At 39.1% G+C, this 23024-nt stretch overlaps 2 protein-coding genes across 2 annotated transcripts in view; one reads left to right on the forward strand and one right to left on the reverse strand.

Moving 5' to 3' along the window:
- Window positions 1-23024, forward strand: part of LOC140949654 (uncharacterized) — a 460765-nt gene that overhangs the window by 273976 nt on the left and 163765 nt on the right. The gene's annotated exons all lie outside the window — the stretch shown is intronic.
- LOC140950281 (uncharacterized) overlaps window positions 21189-23024 on the reverse strand; it is a 32166-nt gene continuing 30330 nt past the window's right edge. The window contains exon 18 of the mRNA XM_073399500.1: window positions 21189-22080. Coding sequence (XP_073255601.1) covers window positions 22012-22080 — 69 coding nt within the window. The 3' untranslated portion in view covers window positions 21189-22011. The remainder of the gene's footprint in view (window positions 22081-23024) is intronic.

The following is a 23024-nucleotide window of genomic DNA, read 5'->3' on the forward strand; positions in this document are numbered from 1 at the left end:
TAGCCCTACATAGAGCTACATAGCCCTACACAGCCATACACAGCCCTACATAGACCTACACAGCCATACACAGCCCTACATAGGCCTACACAGCCCTACATAGACCTACATAGCCGTACATAGCCATACATAGCCCTACATAGCCATACATAGCTATACATAGCCCTACATAGCCCTACACAGCCCTACATAGCCCTACACAGCCCTACATAGCCACACAGAGCCATACATAGCCCTACATAGCCATACATAGCCCTACATAGCCCTACATAGCCATACATACCTATACATAGCCCTACATAGCCATACATAGCCATACATACCTATACATAGCCCTACATAGCCCTACATAGCCATACATAGCCCTACATAGCCCTACACAGCCCTACATAGCCCTACATAGCCATACATAGCCATACGTAGCCCTACATGGCCATACATAGCCATACATAGCCCTACATAGCCATACCTAACCATAGATAGCCATACATAGCCCTACAGAGCCCTACATAGCCCTGCACAGCCCTACATAGCCTTACCTAACCCTACCTCGCCTTACATAGCACTACATAGCCCTACTTAACCCTACATAACCTTATAGATAGCCTATATACCCTTACATAACCCTATATTACGGTACACATGTGCAAGAGCTCTACATGGATGAGGTAGTGAAAAGTTTTTTGAAGTGCAGACAAAGCACGCATAAATCTTTTGCTGGTGAATATGAACGTAAAGGAAAGACGTGTTCTGCTGTAGGGTTATTTGTTAAAAAAAGAAAAGCCGACTTGAGATTCAATTGTTACGGGTATTTAAAGACATGACATTTTTGAGGAGTCGTTGGTTTAAGATATTGAACACGGGTAGCTGGAGACAGATGTACCTCGGAAATTTGCCGGGTTATTACTCCCGCTCGAATTATAGATGAGAGTAATAAGACCACCACATTAGGTCTGAGGCATGGTACCTAGGGAACGAATTGAATAATTTTTCATATACAGGCATCAAAGTGTCAAGACTAGCTTTCACCATTTCACTTCTAATTTATCCGAAAATGGGCTGGGTTAACAGATTCATTAGAATGAAGAGTTTGGAAATAATGCAGCCACTTTTTCTGAGATTGATAGGACATCCTCTTTCGTACATAACCCTACATACCCCGACAGATTCCAGGTATTAAGAAATTCAGTACATACTGTTAGATTTGAATTGTAATTTTCTTTCAAATCCCTTAGAGGTTCACACTACCCATCTATTGGACTTCATGGTTGAATATCAATTGGCACAATTCCCCAGCCATCAAAGAACCTGCAGAGTTAATGCCAAATCGCATACTCGTATTGATGTATTTATTAGATGTTCACCCTGGGGGTGACACTCGCGTAAAAGTGAAGGGGATGCTCATCGTTTCCCTTAGTGATGTAAATTGCCGATTTTGGTGTCACTTAAAGTTATTTTCGACACTATATTTGCTCATTAAGGTATCGCTTATGGCTGTGCATAAATAAATTCCGTGACACTGACCTATAGATGTCTGTTTTAGTATGGGAATCCACTCCCTCGCTGGTCTCCTTAGGGGTTAGTAATTTAACTTTCCCACACCCCACATAGTAATACACATCATCAGATCTTGATCGCTAAAACGTCGCATAATTGCGGACACCAATGGATGTGACTAAATAAAGCAACTAGTGATTCCACACCTCGCTGTGCAATAGACCCTTCGTTGTTCATTCTATTCTTCACCTTTTTGATGAAGGGACAAGTCCGCAAACTCCGCTATAAAGTGCGCCTTGAATTAGTTAAATCAGTCACTAGGTTTGAAAGTGATTTGTTGTAAACTAACCAAGATATAGCTTCTCCAAGAAACGAAATTTAAGAAATTTTGGGGCGAAATTTTAAATTTTATTTGGGGGGGGGGGGGAGAGGAGGAGGCAAACTTACCCCCCACCATACAAACATGACATATCACTTTCAAATCTGGCAGTCTTACTAACTTTGGGGCTTCTTTCTAGTATTATTGACAGATTTTATCGTTACTGGTCCATGTTAAAAGTGGAAAAAAAACCGTTGAAAGGGCTATCCACGCACGTTCCACCCGGGATGCGAACTTTGACAAATATAAAAAACATTCTCTGCTTGGTGCAACCGGAATAGAAAAAGTGGATGGAGGGAGTTGTATCCGGCTGTTTTCGCTTTAACATAAATGGACCCATGTCTGAGGCCTCCACCGTAGACGATCTTAGGGGGTTCGTCACGCGTTCCTCGGGCAGGAACGCATGACGAACCCCTAAAAACGTTTGCGGGGAGGCTACTATATCTGAGGCTGAGGGGGGTATTTCCACTAACTCGGAATTTAGAGGCGTATGCCGCCAGGGATCGTATCTGTAACGTTTGGGTTACGATTACTTTTACACAGCGTAGTTGTGACTCGTTGAAATGGAAAACAGGTTGTGGATAGTTATTTATAAAATTCGCATTTGACAGTCGAACCACATACTTTACTACTTGGGGTGGCAGAAAAACAAATCCAGACTTGCTTTATTTATCAGGTGCTCCCAACGAGTGTTTTCGGCTAACTTCCTTCCCTATGATATAATTTGGGCGGCATGGTTTCTCACACGATTATTCTTGAGTTCAGATAGATAGATAGATAGATAAATAGCCTTTATTTTAAAACGATGAGTATTAAAGCTACATGAGCTTGTGGGGTCGTTTGCAATTAACTAATTACAAGTAAACAAAAAAAAAAACTAAAAACTAGGGGTATATACAGACAAAACGTTTGAACTAAATTAGCACTTACAAATATGAAATTATGAGCATAAATTTAAGTATATACAAAGTCATCTTTTCTAAAATTACAAGTGGATGCAGACGTTATCTTGAAGCTGAATTCATTAAAATTAGCTTGAGATTTAAGCTTTAGCCTGAGATCACGATAAGGAGTGTTTTTTGTCAGGGCACTACAGTTGTTGGTCACTGCATTCCACAGGACTGAGCCTCTAAACGCGACAGAGTCTTTCATGTAACGCGTGTTGAAGCGTGGAACAATTAAAGAAGCGCAAGTCCGGGTTGAATAGTTTGTGGCCCGTTTCTTAGAAATCAGGTCGATTAATGTGACAGGTAACCTATCGTGGAAAGCTTTATGAAGACAGATAAAAATGGCTCATTTATAATAGATAGACAGAGTCGGCCATTGGGCCCGTTGTAGGACATCAGCAGATGCCATGTCTTTCGGCAAATGAAAGATAAGTCTCGCAGCCCTGCAGTGAAGTCTTTCCAGGGACTGAAATAAGTCGGAATTGCAGCAAGATCCCCATAGTATAAGACCATAGGTCACTGAGGGCAAGATGATCTTAAAATAGACGTCCTGACGAACGTTTCTAGGGAGAAATCTCGACTTCTTAAGTAATCCTAGTTTTTTAGCAAATGATTTTTTGAGTTCTAGCATATGCTGAGTCCAGGTCAGTTGAAGGGAACAGAGCGGGAAAAAACGGCGAGAATGAACGCCCAAAAGTGGCTTGATTAACCAACTCGGCTTTGAAAAGTTGCTTTATTATTGGTTTATTCAACAATCTAACTACTAAGTTGTAAAATAATCCTTAAAAAATCCGTTTGCGTATTGATCGACCCTGAGTGACAAAATATTGCCACAATCGTGCTACAGTTTCACAAAACATATCAACGTGTCTTCTTTGAAACGTCCGCTATAACGTCAGAAACATCCTCAGGAAAATTAAGGCATGAGCCCCAAAATGATTCAGTGAAAAAAAGATGGGGGTGGTCTATCTCAGAGCACTTAAGCACTAGAAAGATGAGACTTTGCCAGATACATACATTGGTGTTTTCCAATTATACAAATGTCGTCACGTGACTCCATACTGTCAGAAAACAATAAAAAAATTTTCAACAAAAATGGCAACACTTTTTTGTTGTGAGTTATTCAACCGAACTGGTTTAGGATAATGTGTAAAGCAAGCACCAACAAAACTGTGCTCGGCCTTTTTTGAATTTTTTACTGTTTTATTAAATAAACGGTTTTTTCAACTAGACCCATTCCCCCAAGACATTATTATCAGATCTAAACGCCTTCGCTTTTAAATATCTAAAAAAGGCCAAGCACAGAAGTGATAAGATATTAAACGGCCTTAACATTATGCAACCGACAAAAAAGTTGAGGACACACGAAAAAGCGTTCGCCTTTCAAGAACAATAGCTATGTAAAGCTATGTATGGCTATGTAGGGCTATGTAGGGCTATGTATGGCTATGTATGGCTATGTAGGGCTATGTAAGAATATGTATGGCTATGTAGGGCTGTGTAGGGCTATATAGGGCTATGTATGGGTATTTAGGGCTATGTAAAGCTATGTATGGCTATGTATAGCTATGTAGGGCTATGTATGGCTATGTAGGGCTGTGTAGGGCTATGTAGGGCTATGTATGCCTATGTATGGCCATGTATGGTTATGTATGCCTATGTATGGCTATGTATGGTTATGTATGCCTATGTATGGCTATGTATGGCTATGTATGGCTATGTAGGGCTATGGAGGGCTTTGTATGGTTAGGTAGGGCTATGTATGGTTATGTATGGCAATGTATGGCTATGTATGGCTATGTAAAACTGTGTAGGATTGTGTAGGGCTATGTAAGGCTATGTAGGGCTATGTAGGGCTATGTGTGGTTATGTATGGCTATGTATGGCTATGTATGGCCATGTAGGGCTGTAAAGGGTTATGTAGGGCTATGTATGGCTATGGAGGCCTATGTATGGCTATGTAGGGCTATGTATGGGTATGTAGGGCTATGTAGGGCTATGTATGGCTATGTAGGGCTATGTATGGCTATGTATGGCTATGTAAGGCTATGTAGGGCTATGTATGGTTATGTATGGCTATGTATGGCTATGTAGGGCTGTGTATGGCTATGTATGGCTATGTATGGCTATGTAGGGCTATGTATGGTTATGTAGGGATATGTATGTCTATGTATGGCTAAGTAGGGCTGTGTAGGGCTATGTATGGCTATGTATGGCTATGTAGGGCTATGTATGGCTATGTATGGCTATGTTGGGCTATGTATGGCTATGTAGGGCTGTGTAGGGCTATGTGTGGATATGTAGGGCTATGTAGGGCTATGTATGGCTATGTATGGCTATGTTAGGATATGTATGGCTATGTAGGGCTGTGTAGGGCTATGTATGGATATGTAGGGCTATGTAGGGCTATGTATGGTTATGTAGGGATGTGTATGTCTATGTATGGCTAAGTAGGGCTGTGTAGGGCTATGTAGGGCTATGTATGGCTAGGTAGGGCTGTGTATGGCTATGTAGGGCTGTGTATGGCTGTGTATGGCTATGTAGGGCTATGCATGGCTATGTATGGCTATGTAGGGCTGTGTAGGTCTATGTATGGCTATGTAGGGCTATGTAGGTCTATGTAGGGCTGTGTATGGCTATGTATGACTGTGTATGGTTATGTAGGGCTATGTATGGCTATTTATGGCTATGTATGGGTATGTAGGGCTGTGTAGGGCTATGTATGGCTATGTAGGGCTATGTAGGTCTACGTAGGGCTGTGCATGGCTATGTATGGCTGTGTATGGTTATGTAAGGCTATGTATGGCTTTGTATGGTTATAAAGGGCTATGTAGGATTATGTACACTGCTTGTAGTAACTAACAGGGAACCGCTATATGATGCTTACACCACGTACCTACCGTTTTGACAGCTGTCAATTGACCACACCATTGATGTGCAATCAGCTTTCTCCTAGGCTCCCAAAGTAGCTAGAAACGAATGAGAATAAACATTGGTATGCCTGTGGTGCGGACGGACGGTCGGTCGGTCGGTCGGTCGGTCACGTGATTACCAAATTTTCTGGGATGGGTAGATTTATTTACCCATGGTGCTCCGCTATGAAGAACGTAGATTTGTTGGGTCACAAGGTTAGTATTCCATCAACAGTCTCAACAGTCTCCAGCTGTGACAAAAACGTTAAAATTCTGCGCCTAGTTCCTCGAAAAGTAATTCTGCTAATTATAATCCAAGGTTCTTTTAGTCAGAATTTGGTGATTATTGACTTTATATGTAAATATATACGCCTTTGTACTCGCTCCGAGATCGAGATATCAAAACACAAGAAATACTGTAAACAGATGTAACAGGAAAGTAAATACTGTTTTTACAAAAGGGATTTTCTACCACTCCTGTACTTGCACTAATTAATCAGTGATTTCATGCCTTTAATCAGGGCTTCTGATAAGTCGCGGAGAAAAAAGTCAAATTTCGTTGGATTTTTAGGGAGAAATTCGCGGAAAAATCGGCAAATTTCGAGGGAATTTGGCGGGAAATTTCAGGGCAAACTGCGCCAAAAAGCAATTGGTAAAAAACGGCCGATTTTGTGGTTATTTTCGTGGCAAATTTCGCAGGAGTTCCATCGGTTTTGCGCTGATCAGACCAGTGTTTTTAACGTTTTTCTAACAGAGGATATCATTTGCTCTTTCAATGATAATACGCTGAAGAAATGAACCAATAGCAAAGCCTTTAACATCATGGCTAGTGCCCAGTTTTTCGCAACATAATCGAAGCCTGGTAGTTTCGGGACGTTGTTTGCACGTTTCAGTCACGAAGTTTCAAGATAAATTTGCATTTTTGCAGCAAGTAAATAGCCCCAATAGCTGAAATAAGTTTCAAAAATGTTGTACAGACATCTATTTGATAAGATTTTGACCAAATTTCGCAGTATTTTGCGTGTTTTTGTGAATTTCGCGGGATTTCGCGGAATTACCTGATTTTTGCCCCTCCGCGACAGCGCGAAATATCAGAAGCCCTGTTTAATGCAAGGAAAGTGAAAGTGTTCATTACAAGAACTTTACTGCAGTTGATGTTGTTTAAAACAATTTTAAAACAGCTCAACTTCAAATGAACGTGCCAAAAAGAAAATAATGATAAGAAGTAACCGAGGGTCATACTAGAAACTTAAGGCATTAATCCTTGCAGGTGCTTCACCTTTCGAAAAATAGCGAGTGGTAGCTATAAGTAAGGCCTTAGCTTAAAATTGATTTATCAAGCATCAACCTGAATAAAAAGAAGCTGAAGAAGCTAAAATGTAGTTCATTACTGTAACCTCGCAAGTATCAACATCTTTCTACAAAAGGGTAAAAAAATATATAATGAAAACCCCATTTATCAAAAGGAAAGGATAGTACTTACCTTTCCAGCAAGTCTTTTAGTTATTAAAATGAAAACTTCATCGAAGAAAAGGACTAAAAATCCTTTTAGGGAAAAATTAGTCTTGATCTTGTTCTTGCACTGATATGTTTAGCTTATACACGTCATCTCTAGCTTTGTTGTGAACGAATTAGGAAGTTTACGCAGCGACGTTTTCGAGCGACGCACGTCAACCGGAAGTGAGCCGTTTTCTCTTTTTAAATGCCTTGACGATACCAAATCTGTATTGCTAAGTGAATTTACTTTTACAGAGACGATTTGTCCAAAAAATTGTTCAAAATCGTGGCTCAAGATTGCAAAAAGTCCACTTCCGTTCGACTTGCGTCGCTCACAAACGTCGGTGCTTATAAACTCCCTAATGAACAAAGTTTGGCAGACTGATTCGTGCCAAAACCGTCAAAAAACGGGTGGTAGGATCTAGTCTCTCATGGCCCCGTCCGAACATTCGGCTCGATCTAGATCTTTCAGATCTTTGTGTATCCCCGTGTGAAATACCTCCATGGAATTCCATGGAAATCCATGAAAGTTCACCATGGAATTCCATGGAGGATTAGGACATCAATTTCCATGGAATTCCATGGAAATTTCTCCATAGATTTCCATGGAAGATATTTGCATGGAGGATTAGGACATTTCCCATGGAATTCCATGGAAAACATTAGGGCACCAATTTCCATGGGATTCCATGGAAATTTGTGCATCGACATTTTCCATGGAGGATTAGGAAATTTTCTATGGAATTCCATGGAAAAGTTCCATGCAATTCCATAGAAACTACTCCACCGATTATTCCATGGATCTCCAGGGAGTTTCATGGAATTCACAGGAATTAGACATGTAAAATATCCAGTGAATCAAATGGAATACATAACAGATTTTGGTCCACTGCAATTTATTTAATCAATTTAAAGACATCAATCAAAACTTAACATGCTTTTGGAGGAAAATTTGACATACTGTAGCTTAACAAATTAATGTTTACTTGTGACTATATACATTGCAGTTTAGAATGCAGCAATCATATTGAAGTAGCTTAAATGAAAAATTTAGATTTAATATAAAGCAAGGAATCTTGGCCTGGTGCTTAAGAAAAGTAACAGGCGAACAGATGCATAATTGAGAGAAAAAAATAAGCTAATACTTGAATGCATAAACCGTCAGTATGTAAGACTTAAACATGGCTTTATTTAATGCGACGAAAAAGGGAACCGCTACTTATTTCCTCGATCAGAACCATGGTATTTAGTTGTAGCAAAGTCCTACCTAATCCTTGGGAAAAAACGGCGACAACCACAATTATAATTTATCAGTCTCTTGCATAGTTTTTACGTAGCAGGCATGAAAATTCTAAATATGATATTTCTTCTTATGCATCGAAGCAGTCCATCGAAGTACAGTCTTCGATTTCTAATTCTGCCAGAAGTAGTAATTATTCCAAAGGATTCCAAAGGCAATTTGCAGGAAAGACCACATTCATATCTGTATAAACAAAAGATGGAAACTTCATATTAAAACCGATAAACAGCACCCGAAAACTCACCCTTCTAAATCTAGCAGAGACATATAAATCGAGCGGACGAATTCAGTAGACACTGAGTAGAGCAACCAAACACGAGTTGTGTACATATTAAGCTTACGCCCCTGGATCGGTTCTCAATCTTACCACATCGAATTTTTCTTCTTTCAAAATTTAACACTGAAATTTTTTCCTTAAAAATGGAGCAGTGGTTGAAGAGACTTACACTTTCATGGAAATTTGTTGATCAGAAATTTCAAGAGACTAAGAAATTTCATATAAATTTCAAGTAGAGGCTTGATCCCGTATGTCATAGCAAATACACGTCGGTGTACGGGTCCTGTACGAATAGCGTACCATTAGCGTGCCATTATGAAGCAACTGCATGTTGTTAATAACAGTGATCTTCTCATATTTTAAATGCAACTCTGATTTTAAAAGATAAATGGCAGACAGCCCTACTAAAAAATAATTTCCTATATTTATTTTTTTTCAACAGGATCATTTTTTTATTAAGCACACAAAACATTCCTCTTTATAGTTAGCAATAAAATCTCTTACACTGGGACTTTCAGCGTCGGTGAACAATACTTTTGCATTGTCTGTGTAATTTAAACTAAATGCACTATTTTGCTTTTAGAAAGCTTCCAAATGTTCCCTATTTTTCTATTCAATAAAAAGTGCAGACTTGAACATGTGGTTCACAAGTTGATGAGTTGCTTGATTACTGAATTTCTATGGATTTTCTCATACAAACTGCATGGTATTCTATCGAACTCCATGGACACGCTATGGCATTCCATGGAACTGCATCGGTACTTCAGGGAGCCCCATGGCATTCCATTGAACTCCACGATATTCCATGGAATTTCATGGCATTCCATGGAACTCCATCACTACTTCATGGAACTCCGTGGAACCCCATGGCATTCCATGGAACTCCATGGATACTCCATGGAACTCCATGGCATTCCATGGAACTCCATGGCATTCCATGGAACTGAGCTGAGGTCAGAGTAAAAGAAAACTGCTTCTTACATCGCCTTGAGTTCGCAAGTTAAGTCAGTTTCTGTTTATCGACATTTTTACTGTAAACGAGGCAGGTAAAAGCCCAATGCTGAAAGGAAGAAAAAAAAAATACTTTTAACTGAGTACTTACGGCTTTCTTTTTTGTCATTTTAATTACACTGGACAATTTCCTTGCTTTCTTCGATTTAATGAGCTTTAATGCATGCACGAATCGAATGTACGCAAGTAAGCTCGTAACTACACTGTAAGTACAAAGTTTCTTAATGATAGGCGGCCAAAATAGTTTTCTGCTGAGTGGTCCTGCTTCTATGCAAATTATGTTAAAGTAATAACTTTCGTACATGTTAAAGTGAATGGCTCTATCGAAAAAATATACCTTAATTTTGTGTAGGTAACCACATGATTTCGAGTACAATTTGGAATAAATAAGAACGAGTACATTTTTCAAAGACCAACAAAAGTGCACGATCCCGTAGGGCGAGTGTACTTTGTGGTCTTTGAAAAATTTTCAAGTGCTTGTTCATTCCAAATTGCACGAGAAATACCATGTGATTACTTATTAGCGGAGCTCTGGCGCGCGAAGTGCGCCTGCGGAGCACCATGGGTAAGTAAATCTACCCATCCCAGAAAATTTGGTAATCACGTGACCGTACACCGCCCTCAGCCCGCCCGTCCGTCCGCACCACAGGGCAACCAATGTTCAATCACACTTTCTAGTTTGGGAGCACAGGAAGACTGATATTGCAGACATATTGCACATCAATCTTGTGATCAATTGACAGCTGTCAAAACAGGGTATCCGCTGACCAGTATCACCTGATCGTATCGCGGGCTCAGGTGTCGACCCATCGAGGTCGAGTATCTTTTTAAAGTTATCCGCTTACAAGTTACTAGTTTCCAAATGATTGCAGGCTCAAGTTTAATTTTTCAATTCATATGAATTATGTTGTGTTTTATATGTGCCGCACAATTAAAATTTTGATTTCAAACTGACCTCGGAAGCTAAGAATTAAGCCAGTTTTTATAGGCAGGGAGGACATGCTAGTTGCTTTTGACTTTTCTCACCAAGGTCACGCGTTGGTCACGCTCTACGTCCAATTTTTATACTCTGATTGGTCAAAATTTGACAGGTGAGTTCACGCGGAAAATTTATGCAGCATCTTGAAACTTGTTTACTTTGACAGCTGAAGCTGACAGAGTTTTGTGTCAACTTTGTGATCTTTTTAACTGTCTTTTTCCACTAAATGTACAAAGTGAAATTCAGCTGCTATCAAGAGTCTTCTGTTATTCATGGCTAGTTTGTTTATTGGGTTTTTGGTTGAGAAATACGTCGCTTTGGCAAAGTCGGAAATCCGATTCGGATGGCATCGTTTTCGTTTTTCACCTTGCTTGATGCGTAAGACGGTTGAAAAGTCTGAAGCGGTTCTGGCATTACTTGATAGTTTTCAGTGCATCTCAAAAGGTAAGCCTGAGTAATTATTGTATTTGTTTGTTTTTTATATCTAATTTAATGAAGTCGAGCGTAGTTTACGCGGCTATTTGGTTTATGCACGTTTGTAAGATTTGAGACAATGATCTGACCGAGAGTGACCGAGTATCAGGTTTGATTGTCAGCTTATGGAACTTTAAAAAGCCTTTAGACATTTTCTCACCGCAAATAGAAAGAAAACGTTCCAAAGAATATTTGGTTACAATTCTGGCTATAAAAGAAAGCTTTGAGCGATTTTCTTGCCTCGAGTTCATCTTTGAAAAAAGCAAACACCGGGAAGCCGGCTTAAAACGTAAACAAGGATTTTCAGAGACACTTTAATACTTGTCTTCGTGAATGAAAATAAAGGCTATCAACTCGATGTAAGATTAAGTTCACTCTTAGCTTGGACTGTTTGCAAATTATTTTCCTCGAAAATCACGTAGTCTTTCCCTCAAAAGTCACATGAATGTGCTCTAAAGTTAACTGATTTGTGGAATACAAGTTTATTGTTTGATTTGAATTATAAATTCGAGTTAATAGGAGCTTCGCTTTTAGCCCTGGCTAAATCTATATATTAATAATATACACGAAAAACATAAATACAACAACAAATTTTGACAGCGCGCGCGTTTTTAGTTCATTCAGCTGATTGGCTGAAACAGCAATTACCTTTGTCAAATTCAAACTTTTTCAAGACCAACGCTTTCAAAATCATTCAGCTAAGAACTTGGAAATATGCAAGGATTGATTTTACATGGTCACCAGCCTGTTAAAGATAACTCGGTTTACAATAATCAGAAAAAGTAAGTGTTTGATTACCAGAGCTCGGCGTTTACAAGAAGCACTTACAAGAAGTATACTTCGGTTTTGAAATCAGGAGAACGCTTCGAGCAGTCAAAGATAAAAGACACTTGCTGAGTTGTTTAACGACTGTTCAATGCTCATCATTGTCTGTTCCTGAGACCCCATCATAGCTGGGTTCATGGAGAAATTTTTGAGATTTAAAACCCGAAAATGAAGGAGACAATTTGTTTTCTTTCGACTCTATCATCGATGGGTGAGTGGAGCCACAGTTGTTGTGAAGTCGGAAACTGCCAGTATTAATGTAATATTTGCTTTTTCTCAGCGCTGGGGTTTTCATAATGGCCTACTGCAAGAGAAAGTCATCGTCGCTCTTCTTCGTCGGCTTCATCGTAGTCGTTGAGGAAATTTATACCCCTGTGGCCTTAACTTACAATCATTGCTTTCTTCAGCTTGCTCACTGTTGGATTTCTTGCACGACGATTCCTAAACTTTTTTCGCACTTTTTTTAGGCTAGTACCGGCTACGGATACTTTCATTGTGTTAGTTATGATATTTTCGCCCATTGGTTTAGTTTGAACCAAATGTTTAAATTTTCGGTTTCGTTTGCTACTGAGGTAGAAAAAAAAACAGACCATCTCATGGATGTTTTAATAGAGGTCTTCGCTCGACAAAAGACTTAAAGAGAACAACCGGACACCTGTCTCCTCCAACAAATAACGTACGTGACTTGAAATCCCTGTTGTTATCATGAAAAAACTTGAATGTATCCTTGTTCATTTAAATGCCTGAAAATTAGTGTAGCTGTTCTAGCTTGCGTGTGGTTGCCATCGTTTTTGTTCTTTATTTTTTACTTTAGCGTACTCTTTTATAAGTAGCTTGTTTAGTTTCTCTGGCTCATTTTCCTCGACGTTGTTGACACTATTTTTCTTCTTTTCAATACATTTTAGAAAGACGTACTTCAATTTACTGTGTTCTGGTTTTTGGAATATATTTTTTTAACTTTTGTATTGCTGTTTTGCGTACAAAATCAAATCGTTGTTTGCTGAAAACCATGACAATTTTCTTAAATTTTGTTGTTAAAACAGCTGTAATCTGAATAGTTCTTGGTGGTTTCTTTTGTGTTTTTCAGCCAATCAGAAACCATTTGTAATTTGCACTCGTGTTACAGAAGAACTGCACTCCTTTCTCAGCCAATCAGAATTGAGTAATTTTTTCGTGTATATCATTAAGCCTCCTAAGCTCATTACGAGCCGCAAGGTCGATTTTCGTGCACGCACCAGGGATCCTTAATTTCCATGGAGATACCCACAAACTGGACTCAAGTAACTACAAGGCGTTAGTCTTGACACATTTCCTTGCGCACCTCAGGTGTCCACGTTAATCGCTTTCTGTCAGTTCATCTGTCAATAAACTCATTTTAAGACAGGACACAAATTTGCGTCAAATATCAGAGCTTGTCTTCTGCGCGCCGAATTTATACCATCGGAGCGAGATATTTTAACTCAGCTATGGTTCTCGTCAAAATCACTTAATGAAAATACTTGAATTCATGGTTGGTGTTAAAAAAGGGTCTTGGTGCAAGTCTTGGAAAAAAAGAAATATTTTTTTCGTTTCTTAAGCGAAAGGCAAAATCTAGCGCTTTATGAAGGTCGAATTCGAACCCTCCAAAGTAATAATTATTCGGTACGTTACCTGGTAAGTTACATATTGTCGCCGAAATGGTTTCAAAAGTTCAACGTGAAGAGTTCTGGATGTTATTTCGCATTATGTCCGAAGGAAAGAAACTGTGTTCACCGATATAAGGTAAGAGAGACCTTTATTATTTAAAAGGTAGAGGAGCAGCTTGTTATGGCTCTCGCATGCGGAGTTCGAGCACATCGGTGAAGCCGGTTTGACGACACTAAGGAAAACTGAGGAAAATATTTACTTGCCTTTGGTATTGTGTATATCCTCGATCACTATACAATAACGCACAAATATTATAATTCAAAGGGCATTTACAACACGCGCCAAAAGAGCCGTGATCCCGCCAAAATGCTCCAACCATCTAACAGAGTGTAAAAAGGGGGCTGGTAGGCAACACACGACTTTTACCTCGTGCCAAAATGCTGCTTGTTCCAAAAATTGTTTTCTCTGGTGGGTATATTATATTCTGGGTTCTACTCTTTCAATGAGTAAATGTGAATTTTGCCGCTTGTTTCATACTGAGAGGTCATGACACGCATATTGATTTTCTGCGGTTATTGTTTCTGGTCGGCATGATTTGTCCTCTGATGCAAGAGCACTTTCTTCGACATCTTTTGAAACGTAAATCTCTTCCTTTGCGGCTAAATAAGAGTTTTAGGTTGTTTAGTCTTCTCTAAAGTGCCTCCTGGATCTGAATAGCTAAAGGCGATATTCTTTTGTCCGTGAATGTGATGGTTTCCTTCAATTTATGTCACGCTGGGCCCAGCTAGTTTAGTATTTTCTGTACGATGTTAAATTTTCACCGAAAGTGATTTACAGATCCAAATTTCGAGGAATGGATTATAGGAACGCATTTTGTGAAGAGAGATTTCTTAAGTAAAAAGAACTCGGATCCTTAAATCGATCGTGTTTTAGCTAGCCAATTGCAATTTTCATATCCTGTGTTAGTTCGGATAATTCAGTAAACTATTCTCTCCTCTCCCTCTTGGCTTACAGGCGGCACGCCCAAGTTTAAGAGGTGAAGAGAGATTTTTTAAGGTAAAAAACTCGTAGATTGAATCGCCATGTTTTAGCTAGCTAGCCAATTGCAGTTTTCATGCGCTGTGTTAGTTAAGATAATTCAGTAAATTTTTCTCTCCTCTCCCTCTTAGCTTACAGGCGGCGCGCCCAAGTTTAAGAGGTGAAGAGAGATTTTTTTCAAGGGCAAAAAAGCTTGTAGCTTGAATCGATCATGTTTTACTACCTAGCCAATTGCAGTTTTCATGCGCTATGTTAGTTTGGATAATTCAGTGGATTATTCTCTCCTCTCCCTCTTGGCTTACAGGCGGCGCGCCCAAGTTTAAGAGGCGAAGAGAGATTTTTTTCAAGGGTAAAAAACTCGTAGCTTGAATCGATCATGTTTTACTATCTAGCCAATTGCAGTTTTCATGAGCTATGTTAGTTTGGATAATTCAGTAAATTTTTCTCTCCTCTCCCTCTTAGCTTACAGGCGGCACGCCCAAGTTTAAGAGGTGAAGAGAGATTTTTTAAGGTAAAAAACTCGTAGGTTGAATCGTCACGTTTTAGCTAGCTAGCCAATTGCAGTTTTCATGAGCTATGTTAGTTTGGATAATTCAGTAAATTTTTCTCTCCTCTCCCTCTTAGCTTACAGGCGGCACGCCCAAGTTTAAGAGGTGAAGAGAGATTTTTTAAGGTAAAAAACTCGTAGGTTGAATCGTCACGTTTTAGCTAGCTAGCCAATTGCAGTTTTCATGCGCTATGTTAGTTTGGATAATTCAGTAAATTTTTCTCTCCTCTCCCTCTTAGCTTACAGGCGGCGCGCCCAAGTTTAAGAGGTGAAGAGAGATTTTTTTCAAGGGTAAAAAACTCGTAGCTTGAATCGATCATGTTTTACTACCTAGCCAATTGCAGTTTTCATGAGCTATGTTAGTTTGGATAATTAGTGGATTATTCTCTCCTCTCCCTCTTGGCTTACAGGCGGCGCGCCCAAGTTTAAGAGGTGAAGAGAGATTTTTTTCAAGGGTAAAAACTCGTAGATTGAATCGTCATGTTTTAGTTAGCTAGCCAATTGCAGTTTTCATGCGCTGTGTTAGTTTAGATAATTCAGTAAATCTTTCTCTCCTCTCCCTCTTAGCTTACAGGCGGCGCGCCCAAGTTTAAGAGGTGAAGAGAGATTTTTTTCAAGGGCAAAAAAGCTCGTAGCCTGAATAGATCATGTTTTACTAGCTAGCCAATTGCAGTTTTCTTACGCTGTGTTAGTTTGGTTACTCTCTCCTCTCCCTCTTGGCTTCCAGGCGGCACGCCCAAGTTTAAGAGGTGAAGAGCGATTTATTTAAATTGAAACACTCGTAGCTTTAGTCGATCATGTTTTACTAGCTAGCCTATTGCAGTTTTTATACGCTGTGTTAGTTCGGATAATTCAGTAGGTTATTCTCTCCTCTCCCTCTTAGCTTACAGGCGGCGCGCCCAAGTTTAAGAGGTGAAGAGAGATTTTTTTTAAGGGTAAAAAACTTGTAGCTTGAATCGATCATGTTTTACTACCTAGCCAATTGCAGTTTTCATGCGCTATGTTAGTTTGGATAATTCAGTGGATTATTCTCTCCTCTCCCTCTTGGCTTACAGGCGGCACGCCCAAGTTTAAGAGGTGAAGAGAGATTTTTTAAGGTAAAAAACTCGTAGGTTGAATCGTCACGTTTTAGCTAGCTAGCCAATTGCAGTTTTCATGCGCTATATTAGTTTGGATAATTCAGTAAATTTTTCTCTCCTCTCCCTCTTAGCTTACAGGCGGCGCGCCCAAGTTTAAGAGGTGAAGAGAGATTTTTTTAAATTGAAACATTCGTAGTTTGAGTCGATCATGTTTTTCTACCTAGCCAATTGCAGTTTTTATATGCTGTGTTAGTTTGGTAAATCAGTAGATTATTCTCTCCTCTTCCTTTTGGCTTACAGGCGGCGCGCCCAAGTTTAAGAGGTGAAGGGAGATTTTCTTAAAGTGAATAGTACATAGCTAAAATCGCTCGTGTTTTAGCTAGTAAATGCAGCTTTTTTGCATTGCTTTAGTTTGTATAATTCGGTAGATTTTTCTCTCCTCTTCCTAATATAATGGCTTACAGGCAGCGCGCCCATTCTTAAGAAGCTTTGATAAAGTATAAAGTAAGTCACAGCTTGAATCGATCGTGTTTTAGCTAGTCGTTACAGAGTTGTTGTTTTTTTGTTTATATTTTGTTTTTGTTAGTGTATATAATTCAGTAGATTTTTTATTTTCTCTTTCTCTTAAGTCTTTAGCTCTTATGCGATGCGCCCAATCTTACAATCTCATCGTGGAGTTGGTTTCAAAAGCGAAATTTAGTAATTGTGATTTTTTTTCTGATCTACGGCTCTCAGTCTGGATAATATTCAGCGTGATGCCTGTGTTTGATGTACACCGGAAACCGGAAAAAAGCTAGTTTTGTCCGCGGGCGGCAATACTTTAATTTCGACAGTTTAAGGTAAAATATTAAGATAATGTCTAAATCATTCGTGAACTGTGATAGTTTTTTTTTTGCGTAAATATCTCTCTTCGATCAAATGTGACAATTAGGCCAGATTTATACTAGCGATGTAAAAATTTCCTCCGTCTATGTTGAAACCGAACAAACCTCGCGGGTATCCGCTTTGGCGGGTGATCTCCCTGAGAGATTATTGAGTTGTTGTTTTCATTGTTTATTCATCAAGTTCTCAGTTGTAATTATTTTTCGGTGATATTGTTCTTATTTATTGTTTATTGAGTGGGTCGGCTAAAATTAAAGACGAAGAGTGTAGCTCCAATGCAGAATTTTTGAAATCTATTTGATATTATGCTTTCGACAGTGTACGTGAATAGCAACTAGGTTGGGTGTCCACTTAAGATAAACTGGATTAAGTGTCGAAGATGAAAGATTGCTCAATAAAACGAACATTGTTGACAGCTTTAAGATAGGCTCAGGGTCTCTTGATGTAATATAACCCTTGGTTCAACACAATAGACTTGGCGCCTCGCCCTTCAGAAATATGCGAAGATTGCGACGTTGAACGTCGCAATCCCCCGAAAATCGAGCCTGCGGCTTGTAATGTTTTGAAATACATGGGGCAGTTGTAATTGGTAATAACAGATTTTCTGTAATCATTTTTAATTTGTGTATTTTTTGTATCCTTCCTCTGACTATTGAATTAAACGGTGTTAACGAAATGATTCCTTTTTGTACGTGTTAGTTTTGTCGTTAATGCATCACATGACTGTTGTATACTTTTTATATGAAAGTTACTGATATTGTTCCGACTATAAAATTACTGTACATGATATAAGATATATCATAACGGTAACAAAATTCTTGAGATCCTGTGCTTTACTGTACAAAAAATCAAATAGACTCTCATAATCACATCTTAAATTTTGTTATAGTTATGATTAATTGGTAAAAGAACCTTGTGTAATCTAGTTGGGTCTAATCATACAGTTACTCGTGATTAAAGAAATTAAACGAACACAATTCTGTTTAGATCACTTGTATGTATGATTACCGACTGAATTGTACTCCACTCATTTGAGCCACATGCAGATGTCAAGTACCTGCTTTCAATGTGCTGTTACTCGCTAGCATTGAGCAATAATCCACATCAATAACGTTCAATATTTTGTTTTAATTTTGAACACTGACTCTCTGGTAGCATGAATCCAGTAATACAATTACATTGTCAAGATATGTAAAAATTTGTTCAAATTTAAGTCACGCGGAACTCTCCCTTTAATAATTTCAGAGTTTCATTCAGGGTTAAGTTACCCTGGGTACCAGAAGTTTTTTCTCGCGTTTGACGAGGAGCTTAGTCGGTCGTCGAAACGAGCAGCGAAGCCGCGAGAAAAAACCTTTGGCGCATAGCGCCTTGATTTACCGTGCTAGATGGACCTTGACCTTGTCTCTAATCTGTCAATTAAACCGGCGGTCGCAATATATACGCTAATTCAAAAGTAATCACCAAGGGTGAAAAGACGCGCTCCAGCAAAAGGAGTCACATTATCTTGAGAAAAACAAGCTGGAGTTTGAAAATCATTGTTTAAAGAGGAATCTTGTCACAGTGCAGTTCTCCATAATTTATGTAGCTTCAGTTTAAGCTGCAATCCATTCTTCGAAATTTGAATCTGTAAATCACTAAGGCGAAAAAGCCACTTGAACCAGTTGGGCCTAGCGTGACCAAACATTGAAGGAAGCGTTCACATTTAGGGACAAATAGAAAATAGCTTATATTTATTCAGATCCAGGAGGCACTTTGGAGAAAATTACACAACCTAAAAGTTTATTTAGCCGCAATGAAGAAGTTTACTTTTCAAGAGGTCAAAGAAAATGCTATCGACTCGCATCAGAAGGCAAATCATGCAGACCAGAAATAAACCGTAGAAAATCAATATGCGTGTGACCACCTCTCAGTATGAAACAAGCGGCAAAAATAATGCACATTTGCTCAGTCATAATCTACCTGCTGGAGAAAAAAATCATTGGAACAAGCAGTAGCTTGGCACGAGGTAAAAGTAGTGTGTTGCTTACTGACTCCCTTGTTACACACTGCATCTGCCAGGTAGTGACTAGAACAAGACCGCCAAGATGTCTTTTCTTTGATTTTAATTTACAGTGCCCTCTCTTAGTTTCGCACTTACCATCCACCACACCATCGAATGCTCCAATGACTTCGGCTATTGCCTTATCTAAATCTTCCGTTCGTATAGGCATCTGATATTTTCAGTTCTCTTCCAAAAAGCGAAAACGTACGTGATGTGTGCTTGGATTCTTTGGATTTGATCCTTGTCACCTTCAAAACACCGGCGTCCCGATCACGCGCCTATTGTGATTGTAATCCAATCAGAGCATTTGAAACACTCGATATCTCCAAGGAACCAATCAGCAAAACATCCAGATTCTGGATGATTCGCGCTTACGTAGCGAAGCGTTACTTAAGGTGATTCCATAATAAAAGAACCTAACATAGATTTTAGCTAAAACTTGGTACACTGATGTAACAAGTCAAGAAGATGACAAAAAAGTAATAAAAAGTGGGGGTCACCGTGCTCGTTTTGACGTCACAATGCTGACAAATACGGCTATTTAGGACACTTTTACAAAAACAGCGGGCAGCGCAAAACTAGACAAAAGGAAGAGATTTTTTCGATGATTCATGTGACATCACACAGAATTTGACTTTAATGGATTGTTTATCCACTTACGTACCAGAAAAATGCCTTTTAATGTCCTTGTTTTTACTTTACGCTCCAAAGTAGAATTAAATTGGACGCGCGCTTTTCGACCCGCGATGGCTCAATCCGTACAATTTAGTAAAATTGCCAAAAAACTGAACATAGAATTGTGCCAATTTTTTTCTCATCGAAAGGAAGCACTGTCCTTATTAAAATCATGAAATAAAAAATGGGGGTCACCGTGCTCGTTTTTGCGGTAGAGCTGCAGAAAGTGCGCACCAGACGCATTTTCTCCGATTTTTGAGAGAGGACTGGGGCGAGTTTCAAAATAAAATGTATGTAAAAGGGGGAAGAAAGTATTAAAAAATCCGTTTTAAAAGAATTTACATCGAGATTTAGGACACAATGTGATAAAGAAAGTGTTTAAATGAAAATCAAAGTGAGTAAGCACAAGTTAAACATCCACTATCGAGGTTCTCCGAGAGGAGGTCGAACTCAGCAACACGCGTACTGCTTACGTTATGCACATTCCCAACACATTGAGTCTCACCTCGGCAAGAAACAACAGCAAGCAAAAATTCCAATAGCGTTTCTCTTCAGTCAACTTCATTTTAATAATATTACTTCACACGCTCTTTTTTACGGCGGCCATCTTGTTATGCGCAGTAAGAGATGCGCAGTGCAAAACTAGGGAATCACCTTAAATTTGAAGGCTACAACGATGTACAGATAACCACTTTATTTCTGAACTGGTTGCCAACGGTAACTTAATCGGCAACAGTCAAACTGCAAAGCAAATGAAAGATTTGCGTTTTAAGTATGAAATTGCACTTAAAGGCTGAAATATTCGCAGCGAAATGCTACTTACAATTCTGTTGGGTAATCCACACATCTTAACACGGCTCTTTACATTATCTTTCAACGGTTGTGTCCGGTTGATTGCAAGGCGAGTCTAATTAAAAATGCATTACGCCTATTTTATACAAAAATGCTAACTCGTCGCCAGGTCCTTCGCGACTGCATTTTTGGCGCCAAATCGGTACAGCTACACAAGCGCAAATCACTGGATGTTTTGGTATAAGCGGGGTTGTAATTGGCTCGGCGCTATCAAAGGGATGGCGCTCTGGTCCAGAGGCTTTTCGCGCGGATCACTAATTAAGACTTGACCGAAACCGGAAACCGCGCATGAAGAGCCGCTGGCACCCAGGGTAGGGTTAAGTAGACAAGTAATGTATTTTCCTGAAATATTGCCGCAATGTTTCCTTTTTATTATTATTATTTCAAGCGTACCAGATATCACTTTATTCTGATTACGTACGGCACTCTATGAATGGACACTGGACAGCCGACGAAATAAAACAGTAGGGCACAATGAAAACAAAGCGTTCTTTAATACAAGCCAATGAAGCCATGCACTTGAATCGCATTTTCCTTACTGTTTAGAGTATACGATATTTAAAAAATGAAAGCTATTAAAATTGTGTTTCGGTCGTTTTGTTTCACATCGTGGTCTTCCCTTTCTTTCAACGTGAAGAGTAATGCTAAAATAATAATAATACTAATACTAATGCACTACGTTTACTATTATTCACAACTACCACTACCAATGATAACAATAATAATAGTTATACTACTACATGAGGAATTTCTGTAATTTGATTGGCTTAGAGCAGTGGTATTTCAGCTTAATTTGAAATACCTTCAAGTGAAAATTACAAACCTTTTGTGGGAAGTACTATAAACTAATAATAGCATGATTTCTATATGATATTTGCCTTAAATACCACTTGTGATATTTCTACTACTACTACTACTACTACTACTACTACTACTACTACTAGTACTACTACTACTACTACTACCACTACCACTACCACTACCACTACCACTACCACTACCACTACCACTACCACTACCACTACCACTACCACTACCACTACCACTACCACTACCACTACCACTACTACTACTACTACTACTACTACTAATAATAATAATAACAATAGACAAAATTTAGGTTGATTCGTCAGTCTGTGATACGATCCTTCGGCCCAGCTAGCAGATGTACGGTCACATAGCTTTCAAGTCGTTTACATTAGCGTAAAGGCTGTGGTCATATTGTTTCAGGTTGACATATGTCTGAAAATAGGAAAGCAATAAAAGAAATGCACGTAAAAAACGTGAAAGGCACGAGATTATGGGATTTTTATTCAGTCACATTCGACCTCAAAAACAATTCATTTCACCTAATACTCAAACATAGCTTACAGGCAACTTTTGATTAATGAAGGAAGACAGACAAGATATCGCCATCTTGGAATCTCTTCCTTCAGATTATCAACCCAAGACTAAGGACGGCGACACACCAGAAGTGGTCACTATAATATCAAACGTTTTGTTACACACATAGTGATTTAAAATTCTACAGATTCAGATCAACTGAAAAGAAAAACTGAGAGGTCTACATTTTTCCGTGGTAATCCTGCTTGAGAGAGATCGGGATCAAAATATTTAACTACATAATGTAAACGATGTAAACACCTTCTCATCAGTTATTTTAGGACCCTATATGCCTTCTAAAGTCTGATACTCAACCAAATGACAGTAACAACCCTACTTCTTTCGATCCAGTTGTTGTTAATGGCATGCCTATTGATTTAGTTACTAGTGCCAAAATACTAGGCCTTAACATCTCCAATGATTTGAAATGGAATTATCACATTGACTCCATTATTAAGAAAGCTAAAAAGCGCTTGTATAGCTTATCTCAGCTTAAACGCTCTGGTCTTGGTACCCGTGAATTAGTCCAGTTTTTCTGCACTTGCATTCGTCCGATCACAGAGTACGCGTGTCCTGTCTTTCATGACGGCCTCCCCGTGTACCTCTCCAACGAACTTGAAGGAGTACAAAAGCGGGCTATGCGCATCATTTTTCCTCTTTGCTCATACAATGAGGCCTTGGTTGAATCAGGCCTAACTAAGCTTTCAGACCGCCGCCAGGAACTAGTTGATAAATGAGCTAATCAGGTCGACGGGCGGTTTGTAGTAGCTTGGTCAGTAAGGCATGTACATGTAGTGTAATGG

This window comes from Porites lutea, chromosome 10, assembly GCF_958299795.1.
Source record: "Porites lutea chromosome 10, jaPorLute2.1, whole genome shotgun sequence".
Lineage (NCBI taxonomy): Eukaryota > Metazoa > Cnidaria > Anthozoa > Scleractinia > Poritidae > Porites > Porites lutea.